Source organism: Alternaria infectoria (genome assembly GCF_024043175.1).
Source record: "Alternaria infectoria strain BMP 0036 chromosome Unknown scaffold_7, whole genome shotgun sequence".
Classification (NCBI taxonomy): Eukaryota; Fungi; Ascomycota; class Dothideomycetes; order Pleosporales; family Pleosporaceae; genus Alternaria; species Alternaria infectoria.
In genome coordinates, this window is record NW_026250696.1 from 141072 (window position 1) to 160115 (window position 19044).

General features: G+C 52.8%; 5 protein-coding genes across 5 annotated transcripts; 2 read left to right on the top strand and 3 right to left on the bottom strand.

The window, feature by feature from the left end:
• Positions 1-154: 154 nt before the first annotated feature.
• On the top strand, positions 155-1972 carry J4E92_004929 (uncharacterized protein; the record flags this gene model as incomplete). Its single annotated transcript, XM_051496313.1, has 2 exons — positions 155-161; positions 387-1972. The coding sequence occupies 2 exons, from the start codon at positions 155-157 to the stop codon at positions 1970-1972; spliced, it is 1593 nt and encodes a 530-aa protein (XP_051353033.1).
• A 4511-nt stretch (positions 1973-6483) lies between these two features.
• Positions 6484-7497, bottom strand: J4E92_004930 (uncharacterized protein; the record flags this gene model as incomplete). The annotated part of the gene is made up of 1 exon (XM_051496314.1): positions 6484-7497. The coding sequence occupies one exon, from the start codon at positions 7495-7497 to the stop codon at positions 6484-6486; it is 1014 nt and encodes a 337-aa protein (XP_051353034.1).
• A 549-nt stretch (positions 7498-8046) lies between these two features.
• On the bottom strand, positions 8047-9477 carry J4E92_004931 (uncharacterized protein; the record flags this gene model as incomplete). The annotated part of the gene is made up of 1 exon (XM_051496315.1): positions 8047-9477. The coding sequence occupies one exon, from the start codon at positions 9475-9477 to the stop codon at positions 8047-8049; it is 1431 nt and encodes a 476-aa protein (XP_051353035.1).
• A 1648-nt stretch (positions 9478-11125) lies between these two features.
• J4E92_004932 (uncharacterized protein) lies at positions 11126-13036 on the top strand (the record flags this gene model as incomplete). The annotated part of the gene is made up of 1 exon (XM_051496316.1): positions 11126-13036. The coding sequence occupies one exon, from the start codon at positions 11126-11128 to the stop codon at positions 13034-13036; it is 1911 nt and encodes a 636-aa protein (XP_051353036.1).
• A 4424-nt stretch (positions 13037-17460) lies between these two features.
• Positions 17461-18480, bottom strand: J4E92_004933 (uncharacterized protein; the record flags this gene model as incomplete). The annotated part of the gene is made up of 3 exons (XM_051496317.1): positions 17461-18186; positions 18265-18349; positions 18422-18480. The coding sequence occupies 3 exons, from the start codon at positions 18478-18480 to the stop codon at positions 17461-17463; spliced, it is 870 nt and encodes a 289-aa protein (XP_051353037.1).
• Between the last annotated feature and the right edge of the window lie 564 nt (positions 18481-19044).

The following is a 19044-nucleotide window of genomic DNA, read 5'->3' on the forward strand; positions in this document are numbered from 1 at the left end:
TTACATGTGCCGGTATCCTCGTCGGTGCGACTACACATGCAGCTCCGTACTTACCTTCCTGATTGGCGCGCACAGCCGAACGTGCAGGTGCACCTCTGCCGATCACCACGGACATGCATATCCACCACAAGAGTGGGAGAGCCATCACGTCACGATGCAGGGTCCATTCGGTGCTTCTTAAGATACGCCCTATCATTGCTAGCTTTTGGAACACTGCCAGCTGCAATATACAAGTAGAGCTTCTCCCCGCTTTCGTTTTCTCGCGCATTCATCTCGGCGGGTAGTCACCAGCATCATGGCAGCTATTGCAAGAGCTTGGAAAGTGGGGGCGCTCACAACGTTCTTTCTGGCAACGATAGCGCATGCTACTGAACCCACGGTCACAGTGCTGAATGGGACATACGAAGGCGTACATCTCCCTTCGTTCACTCAAGACATCTTCTTAGGCATCCCATATGCGCAAGATACGGGAGGTCAGAATCGCTTTCGCATACCACAATCGTTGAACACGACATGGAATGGCACGCGCCCTGCCAAATCGTACGGAGACAGCTGTCCGGATCCCTCGGCTGCCAACTTCAGCATGAGCGAAGACTGCTTGAGCATCAACATCGTTCGTCCAGCGGGTCTCTCACACAACGACTACGCAAAGCTGCCCGTTGCGCTATGGATCCACGGAGGAAGCTACCAAGTCGGCACCAGTGCGCTTGCGAACTACAACCTAACATACGTTGTTCAAAGAAGCGTGGAAATTGGCCAGCCCATCATTGCAGCCAGCATCAACTACCGCAAAGGCGGATGGGGTATGTTATACTCGCGAGAGATCCAAGGTACCGGCCAGACGAACCTTGCGCTTCGAGACATGCGCAAAGGACTTGCTTGGATCTCAGAGAACATTGAAGCATTTGGCGGCGACAAGGACAGCGTGACTATCTGGGGCGAGTCTGCTGGGAGCTTCGCAGTAGGCCAACTACTCATGTCATACGGTGGCCGAACAGAGAACTTGTTTCACCGCAGCATACAAGAGTCTGGGTCTGCGGCGACGGCATGGTACAATGGCACAGACTGGTACCAGCCCATCTACGACAACATCGTTGACAAAGCGAACTGCACAGATGAAGTCGACACGCTTGCCTGTTTGCGCACACTGCCATACGAAGCCATCTTCCCACTGCTCGCAGCCCCAAGCCAAGGCCCAGGCTGGTACCCCATCGTCGACGGCGACATCATCCCCGCCTACCCCACCGAACTCCTCGCCTCAGGCCGCTTCGCACACATCCCGCATCTCTACGGCACCAACTCGGACGAAGGCACCGACAACGCGCCAGCCGGCGGCGTCATCAACACCGACGAAGACCTATACGCCTTCCTCGCCAACAGCACAGGTTTCGACTTCCCCGACGCCGTCATCAAGCGCATCATGGAATTGTACCCCAACGACCCCACCATCGGTATCCCGCTCAACACCGGCGTCGAGCTCTTCGCCGAACAAGGACTTCAGTATAAGCGCATCGCCGCCATCATGGGCGACGTTTTCTACCATGCGACCCGCCTGGCCGACGCCCGCGCTTACTCCAAGTACTCGCCTACGTATATTTACCGGTTCAACACGCTCCCCTGGCAAAACAGTAACACCGCCAGTGAAGGCGGCAATCCGCGCGCTTACAAGGGCGTCGCGCACTTCACTGAGGTGGCTTTTGTCTTTGCTAATCCTAACTTCTATGGCCCTTGGGTGGAGTACAAGAAGCTGGCTGAGCAGGTAAGTGCGCAGTGGATCAGGTTTGTTGCGACGGGTGATCCAAATGGTGAGGATCTGCCCAGGTGGCCAAGGTATAATGAGAGTGGGAGGGGGCTGGATCTTGTTCTTCAGGCGCAGGGGAGGGGCTATAATGGGAGTTATGTTGAGGAGGATGTTTGGAGGATTGAGGGGAGGGAGTTCTTAAACAAGTGGGCGAGAAGGAGGCATGTTTAGAGTGGGGAGTTGGTGGGGAGAGAGGGTGTTGTGCAGATAGAGACTTGTTTAAGATGTGTAGTAGTGTATGCACTGCGAGCAGATACGTAGTTGTAAGAAGTCTAAGTTATTAAGTATGTTTATTGCAAGTTATAAGTCTAAGTGAGAAGTAAGTGAAGTAAGAGCTATGTCAAGACATCAAGGCAGAGAAGAAGCAAGATGTTTGAACAAAGCAAGTTGAGCAAGAGGCGAGCCAAGCAAAGATACAACTTAAGAAAGAAGCTAAACATAGAAGGTAAGTTGGAAGTCAAGTTAAGGAAGAAGTGAGAAGAGAAGGAAGTGGAGCAAAGGAGAAGTCAAGTTAATAATAGAGTCAAGCTAGAAAGAAGTTATCAAAGCAAAGAAGAAGTGAAGTGAGGTTTTTGATAGATTCATTGATGCTGAGGCGAAACCTTGAAGTATCCTTAAGAAGAAGTCTAACCCAGTGTCCAACCAAAGTCCAACCAAAAAGCAACCACCAGAATGAAGCCCATATCCACCAGCCATCAGCAAACCAATGTCCAAAACCTCAAAGCTAATCTAAACCCAATCCAAACATCGACCACCGACTGCAGGCACTCTCACCTCAAGTCTCTCATACCTTTCGCATGCTGCATTTCTCGAATTGATCCAAACTCCTAAGAGCCGCCATCAAGAAGTGTGCAGGGGAATGATCTGGGCGAGCAAGCTCAAACTGGCGAAGAACTTCAAATCTCCAAGGTAGGCCCAGCTTAGTACCGAAGCACCATAGACTGTCTGTCCTCCAGCACCTTGATGTGAGAATGAAGTCTCCTCCAGATCATGTCCACCAGCCATGGGGCCTTGCCGAAGCAAGCCTTGTAGGCCCAAAGCGAGATCCCATCGAGATCTGTAATGTCCGTCTCTTACTGTCTTTGACCATTGTATCCTGCACTTCCCACCAGTATGTTTCCACCACCAAGTATCCAATCCATCCAAACAACTTGACTTTCGTGCGACCCGGGTTGGCGTGAACATGCGATGCTGGCCTGAAGAGGGCTTGAGGTGGATGCTGAAGAGCTCGATCGTGGCCTAGAGTGTAGGGCTTTGAGGAGGTTGGCGACGATGTTGAGCGAAGATTGGAGCGATCCGAAGCGAAGTGAATGTGGTAGAAGGCGACAGCAAGCTGAAAAAGGTTAGAAGACTGAATAAAGAAGAAGCCAGGAAGATACTTACCATGTTCAATGGCGAAGGAGGATGTTGGAAGAGTGACCATGGCTCATGGTGAAGGAAGGTTGATCATCGATGGATGTGATGTTGGACCAAGATTGGATAAAGTGTTGATGACCAAGTAAGGTGTGAAGATTGTTGAGCAGTGATGTTGATTGAGGAAGAGTGAAGCTCAGTAAGGTTGGAAGTAGTCGACATATATGAGTGAAGGTATGATGTCATGTGACAAAGTGGAAGTGATCCAAAGTAGTGATGAAGTATTGAGCCATGGTCGAAGTGAGTGAAGGAAGGATGTTTGTTGAAGAAATGAGTGACGAGAAGTTGGAATTCTTCGAGTTGGGGTAAAAGATTGTGGGGTTTGTGGTAAAAGAGTGTAGGTCGGAGGGGGGAAATGGGCTTTATATGTGGCTGCCAAGAGCCTGCGCACGGGCAGGCACTAGGAACCGGCGCTGTTGCTCCGGCCGGTGTTCTGCCGGCGACAGGAAGGTCGGAAACACCAGGTGAAGGCGGGTATAGAAGGGCTTCGTCGGCGGTGGAAGGCCGCGCGGGCGTTGCCAGGTGAGAGTGAGAAACCACCAAGTCAAAATACGCGAGGTGGAGTGGCCCGTGCGGCCTCATCAGGTAACGAGAACGCGAAATTCCAGCAGGTCAAGCAGAGACTGAGAGATGTGATGGTTTGCTGACATGTATGAAGCCAGTGAGGGTGTGCTTGACAAGCAGTGCGATAGTACACAGGTATCGACTGACTGAGCGAACGTGAAGATACGCGAGAACATCGAAAATCGAGACTGAAAAGTGATCATGCGCTGTTCTTGTAGCAAATCTTGAAGACAGCGTGCTCAGTGCGCAAGACGTATCGAGGCTGGAGCCATCAATGTAGCGGCCGTCCAGGTATCTCATGAGCTTCGGGGAGCCGCAGCTGTGACAGTCGCTCAAGTATAGCTTCTCAGGTGTTTCTCGGCCCATCATGTGAGTCGCGAGCGCCTCAGAGCAAGTCCAGCGAAGCCTTCAAGCTGTTGACCTTACTCAGATGAGCCGGGCACACATGCGCCTTTGGAGCGATGCATCAACAGATCTTCGTGATCGGAAAGGATGCAACATTAGTCCAGAACTTTCAAAGACCGCTACATTTGGTAAAGCTGTATAGTGATCTCTTTGCTGAACGTGAATGATGTCACTGTCTGGAGTCTTTGGCAGCAGGATCGAGGAAGCCCATCCGAACTGGAAGCCCTACTTCCGGATCACCGTAGCAGTTCAATCGCCATAGATGACCACCATCTTCTTTAAATGTCTTTGAGTTGCGCGCATTCTAGGCCAACAGAGTGTGTCCTATCCGCCGCCATGAGCTTGCTGCCAAGGTGTGCTTTATGGGCGATTCCTGCGGTGACCGCAATGTTAGGCTGGCCGCCCGCAGTCGCGGAGGGTGCGAGCAAACCGTCAAGATGCGCAAGAACAAGGATGCTATACCATAGTTCTGCATGGCGACTAGTGACATCGGCGACGAAGGCACTCACCTGCAGCGGACGAAACCAGTATGCACCCGCGGACTACGCTGGCTTCACGACGTGAGCAGCCACGAGACTGAGCGCGACGACCAATCTCAACCGTTGAACAGGACCTCAATCCGCCGCTTGCGATCGCTGCCGGTCATCGCGTAGCTGCTACCGACTCGCGCCGACCGAGAGCATATCGTCGAAGCTGTTTCGCGTACCATACGCACACGGCTCCCAGTTCCCCCTCGCGTACGACACAAGCAGCAATGATTATAGGCAAATCGGTTCAGCAGATGGAGGACAAGTAGCTGAGACGGAGGGCGAGCACGCGAGATGAGACGCCGACCAGACATCATTGAGCCTGTACGGCAGGAAGATACCATATGACACATCTAGGAAAACAAGTAGACGATGATGGAAATGGCGAAGCGACGATGTGAAATGAGACATATGTGACATTGATAGCTCTAGAATATCGTGGGAGGAGCAGAACGCCATAGACAGCGGGAATGTAGAATCTTGTGGCCTACACTGTCACTCTACAAAGGTCCTGGGCACCTGACGGGCACTGGCGCTCAATCAGAGGCTGCTAGACAGAGCCTGTTGACTTTAGGGCGCCGTCGTGGAGTGATAGGAGACTCCGTAAATTGACACTGGCATGTGTCGTTATGCTACCCTGCGGCCTGAGGTACAGTTGCGCCTTTATCACCGGGTGTCGGGATGACGCGAAGTGATGGCATGAAGTATGCGGTCGCTATCGGGAGGCGGAGGCGCGTCCATCTAAGAGCAGGTCCAAGGGCAAACAGAGGCGGGTCACGGCGGCATATCGTCTGGAGCAGAGCTTGCTCGACGGGAGCGGTGCGATTCGTTTCGGCGACATGTTGCTGGGCCATCGTCGCATCGTCGAGTAGCTCTACATTTCCAGGAAGAACAAAGCGTACCGACATCCCTCCTTCAACCCGTATGCGTATGAATCCAAAAATCCCTCTCCTTCATCCTCCCCTCATCAATCCCATCCAAAACACCCCTCACCCACCTCGGCGGGCCCCTCATCCCCTCCCCTCTACCCATGTCCGTCCCCGTCAACGGACAAGTAACAAAGCCCCTCTCTCCCGCCAACTTGCCCACCTCTTCAACGATCTTCAGACCCCCATCCTTACCGGCACCAGCGTCCAGCCGATCACGGCGCTCCTGCAGCTTGCGCTCTATGAAGGAGGACGCGGAGTCGATGCCATGGGAGGCGAGGCGCTGGAAGGAGTGTATGAAGCGGTTTATGATGTCGATGAGGATGCGGTAGGCGAGTTCGGTTAGGATGGCTGTGCCGGTTTGTTGGGTGAAGAGGTGGGAGGAGATGAGGGAGCTGGAAAACGAGCGGGTTGTCAGAGAGGTGGATGGCCCTGGGCGGTAGAGTGTGAGGGATGAAGAGACAGTCATGGTGATTTGTTGCTAGTAGGTATGGCTATGGAGGCAGCCCTGGAGTACCGTTGCGAGTTCGCTGAAGGGATGTATACTGGAGCCTGAGGCACAAGCAGCGGAACTTCTACATATGTACGCTTCATATTCCTGTACGGCGTCCACGGCGTCCTACCTAATACTTCAACCCATTGCGCTACGCCGATAAGCTGTGAACCTTGGAAACTCCCTGCGCGTTGCTGTCGCAAAGCTAACTACTCGGAGTTCCCTACCACCGACCGCGAGATGCAGACACGCAGCTTACGGCAGCTGCCCGCCTTACCGGGGCCCGCGGACGCCGAGCTGCACCGCCGCTCCCTCATCACCGAACCCAACACGCGATTCCACTTTCGCATGCGCTTACGTGAGATGCGTTTCCTCACCGACGGCATCTCCCACGTCTCTTTGTACGGGCAAATCTAACTCAACGAGCCAGGGTGGATGTTCGAGAACACCGGGCTCAGTGCCCTCCATCGCCGCGTTGACGCAGAGCGTCTGCTGTTTGTTCTCTCGGAACTTTTGAGCGGGGCCTGGGGGCAGGCTTTTGAACCCCTTTCTTCGTGCAGAGTTCTCGCCTATCCAGACTTTGGTTATCGATTTAGAGTCGGAATTGGCATCTAGTTCCGCTTCCCTTCTGGAGTCCAGCACGTGGGCTTGGTAGAACCAGCGACGCGGCGTGTGGATGTGGCCGAAACAATGCAGTCTTGGTTGCACACGAGCGATGGCGCGGCGTAGGTGCTCGCAGCCTGCGCTTTGGTCGTCAGAGGTCGTGTCTAGGATGTATTTTGGGGGGCCGTGGGTCATGACGATGTCGACATCGTTGGGGATGGTCGAGGTCTCGGTACCGACGTTCTTCGCCCACGGTGGAGTGTCCGAGGGATTGAAGCGGTCTTCGTTCGATGGGTACTGGAATGCTGATGCGCCGTAGAGGGGCGTGTATGGTGAGGCATATATCTTGAATGTCGCGCCGCATGCTAGCTTAAAGGTATGTGTGCCTTCTCTCAGGAAGGTGACGCCGTTTTTACTTGCTTCGGAGCCTGCATCTGAGCTCACAAGCGCCTCTGCTCGTTCTGCATCGGCATCAGTTCCGCCCTGGGAAATCCAGTATAGTTTGTCGAGAGAGATGTCGTGGTTGCCAGCGATGACAAGCTTCAGCTTGGCTTCGACTTTGCCCAGCGTCTGGAGTGCCGCAGAGATGCTATCTGGGGTGCCATCTTCTGTCAAATCGCCACAGTGTAGGAGTACATCGCATGGCGGAAGGTTTTCCGGTAATTCAGCCCCATGCGTATCGGAGAGTATGAGGAAGCGGACGGGCGTCGAGAGAGAGTGTGCGCCTTCAAGTCGAACACGTTTAGCAGGTCGCATAGATTTCATCGTAGAGTGCAGGAGTTTCAAGACGGTGAGGTGTGTTAAGGAAGTGTCTAGAGGTGTTAGAGTTGAGCGTATGTGTAGATTCTTGCACTCTCTCATCCATGTAGACATAATGAAAATCTAATAAATTTGCATGTTTGCTGCGAACCAAGGTTGAGAAGTGAGCTAGCCAACGCTCGCGATCGATACTGAGGCGACTCGTACAAGAGCAAAAATGAACAGGTCTGCAGACTACATCAAGACAAAAACGTGCAAAGTAGGTAAGCCAAAGTCATTGTAGGCTCCCGAGGTCTACAGTTTCCAGGTTTTCCCTAGGTCAACGTGGAGGCACGAAAGTATGCTTAGTCTTCACGGGCTTAACAAGGCTACCATCAGGACTAGCACAACGGTCGAAGGATGCGGACAATGGCGTTTGATTATTGTCATCTACTAATACAAGTATCGAAGGTATCGTAAAGCAGCATGTAAGGAAAACATCGCCATTGACCGTCCAAGGGAGCGACCACTCCATTATCAATTAACCCAAATGATCCACCACCACCGCTTGCAAACCTACAAGCTTGCCACAAGCGCAGGCAGCACACTCCTGCTAGTGTAAGCCCAGCTGCTGGAGCTATCATGCGCCCTCCACGCAGCACCAGTCCAGAAAGTGTTGCGCTTGCTCTGCAGAGCGTACAAGTCCCTGTAGAAGCCGTTCTTGGTAGCCTCGCCACCGACCATCATGTTGTAAGGGCTGTGGTTGCTGAAAGCGACGATTTCAGGCTCGGGACCGGTCATGTTGTTCATAGCGTGGAAGCGCTTTAGGTCCGCAAGGATAGCAGCTTGGGCCTCCTCATCGCTGAGGTGCTGGCCGACCTTGGTGCCGTAGAAGACCTGGTTAAGTGTAGGGTTGACGGTGGGGAAGACGTTGTAGATGGCGGGCATGGGTGGCAGCGCGTATGGCTTGTCAAGTGCGAGGTTGTTGAGGGTGACGTTGGTAGGGGCAGCGTGCCTGATGATGGCGGTGTAGTAGCCGACGGAGGTGAATTGGCTGAAGATCTTCATCTCATCGCCGCTGGGGTCGAATGGGGTGAGGTTCTCGGGCGTGGGGGGAATAGCCATGAGGATCTTCTTGGCTTGGATAAGACGCTGGCCCTTAGGGGTATCGACGAGGACCTTGACGCCGCCGTCGACCTTGCTCACGCGCGCGGTCTTTCGCACCCTGGAGGATAGGAGTACAGAGTTGGAGGCAAGCAGCTCGGCAGTGAGTGCCTCGAAGAGCATGCTGTTGTTCATCACCGAGCTGGTCTTGAAGCTCTGCATAGTCTTCAGGAGACCGAGAGACATGGTGCGGATCTGCTGGATGGCAGGAAGCTCGAGGATGTCACCAAAGGCGGAGGTGAGACCGAAGATGGTTTGCACTGCATCCGCGATGTCGTACTTCTGGACGAACTGGCCGAACGGCATGTAGAGGTCCTCGGGAACGGGGTCGGGGAGGTAGAAGCCACCCTCAAGTTCAGGCCACTGTGCGATTACGGCGCCGTACTTCGCGAGAGCAACAGCCAAGGCTGTCTGGTTGGCTGGAGGGAGGCCCTGCAACACCTGACCAGTCCTGAAGTCAACCTGCTGGGTTGGGCCGGTAGGGAACGGGCTTGCTGGGCCCAGAGTGAGGTTGAAGCGTGCGAACCACTGGTGCACCAAAGGTTCGTCATGGTACAGCTTGACTCCCATGTCGATGGGGAATCCAGTCTCGAGGTCCATGTAGGTTTCGGTGTGGCCTCCAAGGCGGTGCGAGCTCTCAACAACCACGACCCTCTTTCCCATGTCCTTGAGCTGGATGGCAGAGTAAGCACCCATACCTCCACCTCCGATAATGACAACATCAGTGTCAATAACCTGCTCCGGGTTGTAGTACCTAGCCTCCATCTTGGACGACCTGGGCGCTGCCATAGCGAAAGGAAGGGCGACCACCGCCGCGGCGGTGATTGAAACGAATGAACGCATGATTGGATTAGTCTTGCAAGAGAATATGAAAGCTGAAAGAGCGACTGAGGTTGGTGATCGTCTGGCATACCAGACCTATTGTATTTATATTGCCACCAGATGGCCGATGTATTTGCGGTGGCTCTTCCAGTTCGGTCCTACTGTGTGGATCGAGGTGTAATCAAAGTAGGACCGCGCATTCGGAAGAATCGACGACAAGCATCGCTACTAGCTTTGAATGGGGCGTCAAGAGTCCATTTACAAGGGGAACAGTCCAGGGTGTGTGCTGTAGTGCTGATGGGCGCTGTAGAGCTACTGCAATTCGAAGCACAACAAAGGAGTACTATAATTTCCTATAGCCTACTAGTCGTCGGCTTGTCCCATAATCCAGTGAGCTTGACGTTGGAAAAGAACGAGGCGTTCAACGGCTATATAGCGTTACCCGGAAGCCTGTATGAGGTTTATGGTTTGTGGTGATATTCCTTAGTATCGGTGCGCCAGCTTGGGCGTCCTGCCACGCCGTTGATCACCATGTGGTGTTGGCTCAGGACCACTTCCCCGGATTGGAGTCGATACCATGAGAAATTTCGCCGCTAGCTCACTGCTGGTGGAGATACTGTACTGATGTTAAGGCTGACGCTGACCACGCTCAAAGCGCCGCGTTCGGGGCGTTCGTCCGCGCTTAGGACGTGTTCATGGGCCGTTGAGGCTCTCGGCGCTACCAGGGTTCTCCTTGAAATTCGAGAGAGGTACACTGCACTTCAGTCTTCGTGCAGCCATGCGGAAGTCGGCACCTCTTTTACTTGTACTATGTCTGTGAGAGAGTTCGTTCTCGATGTCTCGTAGGCAATTGACGGTCTGCGACAGCTCGTATCCTGTGATGCATGAAGCCTCCGCAGAGATCCGAAATAGAGCATTGATGAATTTCCTGGATAGCACCTACCAATGATGATTTGCCGCAGAACATAGCTTGTTCTGATACGTAAGCGCAAAGCTTGATGTATGCTGACTGATGGTCTCCTGAAAGTAGGACGCCCAAACCTCATTTTGGGACGCATCTAACGCGTGGCCAAGCTAAAGGTGGCTGTGAAAGTGGATTCGTGGTGTTGATGGGTCGTTGGAGACTACGGCAAAAAAGAGGGTTAATAAGGTAGCCTCGCTGACGCCCACCTGGGCAGTTGCCAGCGATGGCACGTGCGTGAACAGATCACAAGTGTAATGCGCCGGTACATCACAGCGCGAAGATGAAGCCAAGCTACCGAGACGCCGTGTAAGATGACGATCGCTTCACGGTCGCTCTCTGTAGTCATCCGAGTGTGCCTAGATGCTGCTTTCCATGTTCGAGGGTGTAAGACCTAACAAATGCCGGCACTAAGATGCCATTGCAGCGACCGCCTGAAGCAATTTCAACATGTAGATGAAAACATCAGAAACCAACGGGGAACTAGCAAGATGGCTTTAGATGCGAGATTGGTGGTATGATGCTGCCCAGATGGGTCGCAGATTGTAAACCAGGGATGATGGTAGCGGCAACGTGACGGCGCGTCATTTTCGAGAACCCCACCAAAATTTGAGCGCGCCTCTACACTCCCACAACTGCTGGATCCCATAACGCAGATGTTGACGCCACGACAGCCACAAGCCCGCTTCGACATTTACAGCAACGAAGATGTCGTTATTTGGTGGTAGCGCTCCGCCACCGCCCTCCTCCTACGAATCCACAACCTCATCGTCTTCATCGGCGCGCTCGTCGCCGTCAGTCGAGGAGATCCCGGACCCGCGCAACGTGCAAGAAGCACAGACTCCCGCTATCCCGATTTCTTTAGACGTAAACGATGACCTGGATACCGATAGCGAGTCGGCACGCGACGAGTCTGAGGAAGAGGACGACGACGACGAGGTACCGGCGCGCCCGAATCGCTTTGACGGACCGCCCCAAACATGGCAGAGCTACACAGAAGCGGATCGCCAGATAGCCGACTCCCTCGATCAGCTGCAAGAGACAGATCTTGCAGTACACTTGTATAACGCGCATGCACTCAAGCGACGATTACGACGGCCCTCAGAAGACACGGTGAAGGTCAAGAACTGGCAGAGTAGGGATTCCTGGCTCAAGACTGGGCAGGATCTTGAATACGTGGATGCGGCAGGATTTACGCAGACGGCGGTTGTGCCTTCCAAAGAGTGGACGGCATGGCCAATCCCTCCAGACGAAGAGCCTCCGAGCGAACATGTGGATCAATGGACTATTGGAAGTGCAAACACCGGAGATGCAGGAGATGAGCTGCGAGAGGAACTCCTAGCTGTTTGCTTGCGGCTGGCTAAAGAGAAGTGGAACTCACGCGAAACGCCTTCGTCTGACTCTGAGGTTGGAAACGACACAGCAGCTCCACGAAGCAGGTCTCGTTCACAAAGCGCCGATACTGCGAAACCGAACAACAAGCCCAGGGCACAAGCCACGACGGACGATGTCGAGGACGGCAATGATACGGAACGCGATCAGGCGACTGGGAAGAAACGTGGCAGAAAACCTCGCACAGAGAGACTCGTGGAGCCGACTTTGTTAGCAGACGACGCTAGGGCACAGCGACTTCTCCAGCCGACAATACAGAACATGATGGGGAAGCTAGACGAGCTTGCCCTAGCCATCCGCCGAACGCGCGTCAATCACTTTGGTCGTGGAGAGCCAGGCGATTCTTCTATGAGCGAATACACGTCAGGTGCCGAGTCGAGCGGTCCCAGGTCGAGGTCTACATCGAGAGCCCGGTCGAAGAGTGCGACAAGTCGCAGATCTAGCACTCGACCACCTTCGCGCGCAACGTCTACGGAGGCCGACCGCACGGTACGACAAAAGACAAAAGCCGCCAGAAAGGCAACAGACGAAAGAAAGCCCGCGGATGACGATGACATCTCAAGCGGAGGATCTGACTGGGAAAAGTCCAACAAGATCCCTCGCGAACGGAAGCGTCGCAGGTCCTCCAGCACCATGGGAGATAGCGATAGTTCAGGAGACGAAGGCAAACTAAGAGAAGGGCTCTTGGACTGGAGCGAAGTGCTAGGACTAGCAGCTGTACAAGGCTGGAACGAAGGAGCTGTCGCACGTACAGCCCAGCGCTGCGCAACTCTATTTGGCGAGGGCATGTCTTTCATGCCCTTCCACGAAGCTCTCGCATCAAAACCCGCCCCCGAACCCGTATCCTACACACCTTCGACCATACCGCCTCCGGTCATCCTCTCGATCTCACAGCCTCCGCCACCCAAACGACCCTTCTTCCAAATCGGCACACTGCGCTGCCCGCATGCAGATTGCTGGAGGCACGAGGAAGACGCCCCGTTAGCCTATCGTGTCGTCGAGCATTGCATGCGAGTTCACGGCTACGACCCTAGAACTAATGACTCTGATAATGAAGAGCGGACGGTCGGTGGTGTGCATATTGATGGGTTCTTGCATCCTATTACGGCGAAGCAGGGATGGTTGGGGAATGGGAGGGCGAAGGCTGGGAAGGTCAAGAGGGCGAGGACGGGGCAGAGTAGTAGTCGGGGGGTTTCGGAGGCGGCTTTGAGTGCTGGGGAGGAGTAGGATTGCTAGTTGTAGAGATATGTTTACGCTGTGGCACCGCTGGAGAATACCTAGGTAACTATATTGCCAATGAAAGTATCAATGTCATGATCGCAGGAGGGCCAGGGCCTGGCGATCCCGAGATATCTTCTGTTTGAAAACAATCATCTTCTGTTTGAAAGATATGCAAAGGTTTGGTCATCGAGAAGCACATCCAAAGCATTACAAGACGACCACTCGGACGGACCCTAACACATCACCGTTATCAACTTTTTAACTCACCAATGCACAAGTTCCCGACTTGGGAAAGGACTTTAAGCTTGAGCGCGAAGCCCACCTTATACATGGAAAAAGGCTAAACAGCTCTGCAGACTAGATAAAGATAAAAACAGACGAGGTAACTAGCCTAACATTAATGTAAGCTCTAAGGTGTTTAGTTCTTTCCTGGGTTGACGTGCCCAGAAGTGTTGCATATGCACCCCGCATGTTGCCAGACTGGTTGCGACGGGAGCTACACTAATCGAGGTTAGCGCGATGACCAGCCTCGCCGGGCGCGATTTGGCGCGTCGAACTCCGCTCGAGAGCGACCATTCGCTCTCATCGCGCTGCACCCCGCACCTCAACTACCTCCATCACACCCTTCGCTATTGGCTATCACTATCTTGGACATATCGTTATTCTGGTCGCCTTTGTTCTTTTTGAGTCTCTTCAATGAGCTGTCCCTTACCGTGAGCCGGCGCAACGGCGCATACGATCATTCTTACCACGGCGCATACAATCCTGTCGACTGCTACGTCATGTCCGGTATGTGGTTCCCCTCCTCCTCCTCCGTAGTGGTTCCAGTATGAGCTTTGAGCCTTACCTCTTGAACAGATGGTCACGTACCGAACCGGTATCCGGATGATGCCCCTCTCGCTACCGTTCCTACGACACACCCACCGCAATCCTCACCATACACTCCCTTACGTCGCGCTTCTTCCTCATACTTCCATCCTACATCATACAATACGAATAGTTCACCCCCGCCAATGGCAGACCAAGAGAACATCCCACCCATGGCTACGCCGCCGGGGACAAACGACAGGAAAAGAAAGCCAGACGGCTACCAATTCGACGCTTCTCCAAAGCGACCGAGACAGGATATATCGTCCGGGAGCCCCAGAACCCCGCTTGCGACGCAGAGCCAGTCTCGAAGCAATGCCGGCCGCCAGCACGGAACCCAGCACAACAACGTCGCATACCCAGCAACCCCAGAGGCAACCCCAGAGCAGATAAGAAAGACTCCGCAGACCGCAGAACTAGAACGATTTACATCGCTGCAAGATCTGCGGAAAGCCGGCCTGTACGTTCAGGAGCCCGATCCATCTGCACCAAACAGCAAATATCACGCAGTCGCGTTCGGGAAGTTCCCTGGCATTTACAGAAAATTCCAAGATGCTTTCCAGCAGAAAGGTAACGACATATATAAATACTTACGCGGAGACTTCTTCACAGAAGAAGAGGCATTGGCGTTCATGAACGCCAACAGATCCGCCATTGAAGAAGCGGAACGGCTCCGCGATCAGAGAAAACAAGAAAGGCTCAAGGAAGCAACAGCATTGTACGAGCGAGATGTTGCGCGCTTAGCACCGCGCCCAACACCCAACATCCTCGCAGACTACTACGTCCCCGGAACCAATATCAAACTGGAACCCGAACAAAAGGCTGTGGTGCAAAAGATCCTAGAGGGGGAAAATGTGTTCTACACTGGTCCTGCAGGGACTGGAAAATCAGCCATCCTCAAGACCATTGTCCCAATGCTCAGAGAGCAAGGATGGAAGGTGCAAATTATAGCGCCAAGCAATCTCGCTGCGTACAACGTGGGTGGCCAAACAATTCACAATTTTGCAGCATGGAACATAAACAGCTCCGGGAAGAAGTTGGACGACCTAAAAAAAGCTGCTCGCGGGAAGAAACAATGGAAAAAACTCAACGACGTCGACGTGCTCGTCATCGATGAGATAAGCATGGTTCCGAACTCTGATCTCGAGCGATTGAGCGAGATTATGAAAGCTAGCAGATCTCCAAGACATAACTCCGATCTACCATTTGGTGGTGTTCAGGTCGTGGTTACCGGAGATGTGAGTCGCACCATAAAATACGTCACATCCACGCTGATCATTCTAGTTTTGTCAACTTGCACCTGTTGAACCTTTCAAGCATTGCATGGGATGTGGCACAAAGCTTAAATCCAAGAACGAAAAGGACCCGCTAGAGTGTGAAATTTCCTGTGAGACCAAGGGATGTGGCTACGGCCCCTGGCGAATGGCTGATAAGTGGGCTTTCTGCAGTGAAGTATGGCAGGTGTGTTAGACGTCCCTTCTGTTCTTTACTCCTACTGTAGAAATGCACTAACGCAGACAGAATTGCAACTTCACACATATCAATCTTACCAAGATTCACCGACAAAGCGACAGGAAATTTGTTGCTATTCTTCAAAAGATACGCAGAGGTAATATTTTCTCATCGTCGAAATGCTGCTTCGACACTACTTTTATGCCGGGGGGCAGCAAACTGACGCGTATCAGATGGTGAAATCCTCCCGCCTCACGGACAGCTTCTACTCCATCATCCGAATGAGACGAAAGACGCCGTTCAACTACACTCGACACGTAAGAAAGTAAAAGAGGTTAACGATGCTAAAATCGAGTTGATCAAACGGACAAAGCTTGAATACAATTGCTTGGATCATTTTCAACAAAACGACCATACTGACGAATCTTTGGTGGACTACAAAGAGCTAAGCACAAAGCATCCTGCCAATCTCCGCTGTTTAAAACGCTTGGTATGTTACTTCTGTTGTCTTTCCGGGTCTCGCTAACAATTCTGACAGGATGGGTGCCGCTACGATCCATGTGTGCTTATCAAAAAAAGGATGCGTGTAATGTTGGTGGCCAACATTGACCCCGCGAAGGGTCTGGTGAACGGTTGCCAAGGTTCTGTTACCGGTTTTGAGTCATACGACCGCAGCAAGCTGCCATGTAAAGAAGGCCGTCATGCTTCTTATGTACAATCTCGGCTCGAACTCTTCGCCAAGCAGAATACGCCCAAACCATGGCCAATTGTCACATTCGACAATAAGGAAGTGAGGACGATCTACCCAGACTGCGCTGTCACCGAGGTCATAACCTATAAAGAGGGTGGGAAAGTCAAAATAACGAACCGCCTATCAAGGACGCAACTCCCACTCTTGGCAGGTTATGCCATCACAGTGCACAAGTCCCAAGGCATGACGTTAGATCGCGTTACTGTTAATCTCTCAAAGGCCTTTGAGGCAAGCCAGATCTACGTTGCTCGTAAGTTATACTACATGTTTTGTTGCGGGACACAAGCTAACTCCCTAACCAGTCAGTAGAGCACGCTCGCTCAACGGGCTCAACGTTGTGGCGCTTCCGGAAAATACAACACTTCGTGCCGATCCAACGGTCAGAGAGTTCTTCGATACCTACCTTGACCCGACTTCGCCGAGTTATGCAGGTCAAAAACCGCAAGCGTCACAGGCGGCGCCTCAGTCCTTGGAGATGGTCCAGTCTTCGCCGACACCTTCGTCATCTCAGTTGCCCCAATCTTCGCCAACGCCGCAAGCGCCGCAAACCTCCGAGTCATCGACGTCGTTGATGGCACTACAGGACTATCTGGCATTGGTAACTCCTCCGTTATCGCAAGAGCCCCCGGAGGAGCAAGCACCTCCTTCCTCCCAATCATCGGAGTCATCGCAGGAGTGGTTGTAATCCTCAGCAGCAGCGTCACTTCAACATCACGTTACTCTGGTGTGTGTGTCATTAACTCAATTCCCTTCTCTCAAAAGCCGTCCGCATGCCGCCCGGAATTCCCCATACTCGGCATCGCAGACGCCGCAGTTATTACAGTCATCGCAAGCATCTACGGCGCTATAGTCAATTCAGATGTCGCAGTTATCGCAATCTCCGCTGGCACGAAAGTCATGTCGGATGTTGCAATCATGACAGCCCTAACGGGCGCAGTGGTTATATCGCGTCGTTTCATTCATTTCCACTTTCCATTTGTCTAAGTTTCATTGCAGATTCACGGGACAGCTAGTTGCTTATGATGGCTTCTTTGGTGGCATGATCTCATTGTTTCTATACACCAACTGACCGCCGAAGTCAAAGATTGAGTAGTTGTCAACGTGATTCAATCAGTGGGTCGCGTTGACAACAACTCAATCATTGATCTTTGCGGTCAATTGGTAGACGGGAGCTGTTTATTATTGTTTTGGACTTATATCTCGAATACGTAGACACCTTTGTCCACCCCAAAAGCTCATATACCAGTTTGCCTTCGGCGTTTGGAGACTACTTGTACGATACCAAAATAAGATATATACATCCAAACACCGGAACCTGTCTACGCGAGAGTAATCTCCCTGTAGCAATGACAAGACATCTTCAAAGACGCTTTCCTTCCATGCCCATTCCTCCATCCACATCCCCCACCCGATCCAAGCTCTCATTCTTCTTCGCACTTCCTTCCAACCCCGCCAAAATCGCCTTATCCTCTCCCGGTATCCGCATCTCAAACGTCTCCCTCACAACCGCATACTCATAGTACCCACACCTAGCGATCGGCTCCGTCTTCCTTACATCGATTTTACCGTCCGTCAACACCCGCTCATCGATATGAACACCGACTACTTTCCCGATCACAACATCTGCCGAGCCCATCGGTGGATTACCGGGAAGGCGCAAGGTGGTGTAGTACTCGCACTCGAACTTTACTGGACTGTGCTTCACCATCGGTATCATCATCTCCCTTCTCCCCTCTTTCCCCTCCCCTCCACCATCCCCACCACCAACAACCACCCCGCTAACCCTACTATCCTCCTTCTCCACGCCCGCCGTCTCAAACTCATCAACGCCGTACTCTTCCTGCACCGCACTCCTATTCACCTCTTCTCTCAGCTCATACGTCGCCAGATTCCAAACGAATTTCCCCGTAGCTTCGACATTGCGGACGGTGTCTTTCTGGCTGTTGGTTGGTGTTTGGTTTGCGCTGAACATGACGTAAGGGGGGTCGAAGGTGAGGTTGTTGAATTGGGAGTAGGGGGCTAGGTTCGCGGCGCCGCTGGGGGAGAGGGTGGATATCCAGCCTATGGGGCGGGGGAGTACGCATGCCTGATGGGATGTTAGTGAGTGGATGAGGTATTTCCTAAGGTTTAAAAAAAGCCCTGGTCGATTGGAGAGTCTCCTCACTTTGAATGGATCGTACGGCAGGCCGTGGTCTTCTTTGCCAGGTTGATAGAACATAGTGCGCTGTTTGATGCTGGCAGTGGAGTAGCTGTGAGTGTGACAGGTTATTTTAGTGTCAGGATTTTTGTAATGGTAAATAAATAGAGGTAAAATGTGTCACTCAAGCATATCCAGATCCAGATACCACGTTAAATCCTTGCCCGATGCCGAATCAGTCATGCTGGTCATTACCCGTCTGCCGCCAACGGGTAGACTGCGGGGAACCATCCTCACCTCCAGATCGGCAAACATAGGCGGGATGGACCCTGAGGCGCTTGACCCCCACTACGTCCGACACCATGACTTATCGCAGTATAGTATCCTTCAACAAAATTGCCACATTCAGATATGATCCGTACTACATCGACTGTGTACCTACCAACCTTTCCACAGTTGCCGCCGACATAACTGAACTCCCAACACACCAACGCCATAAACCTCAACACCACATCCAAAAATGCGAGCACCATACATCCTGATAACAGGCGCATCCTCCGGCCTCGGGCTCGCATTCATCGATCACTACATGCAGAAGTCGACCGAATGGGGACACTTCGTCATAGCTATAGACAACAAGCCATTCCCAGTGGCACCTCAGGATTACCCTCGCGAACCTGGAAACCTCATCATCTTCCACCAAGCCGACATAACCTCTCTTCAAGATATTCAAGCATGGGTTCAAAAGCATTACAGCACCCCCATTGAACTCATTATCCACTGCGCCGGCGTCCGAGGTCTCGTTCC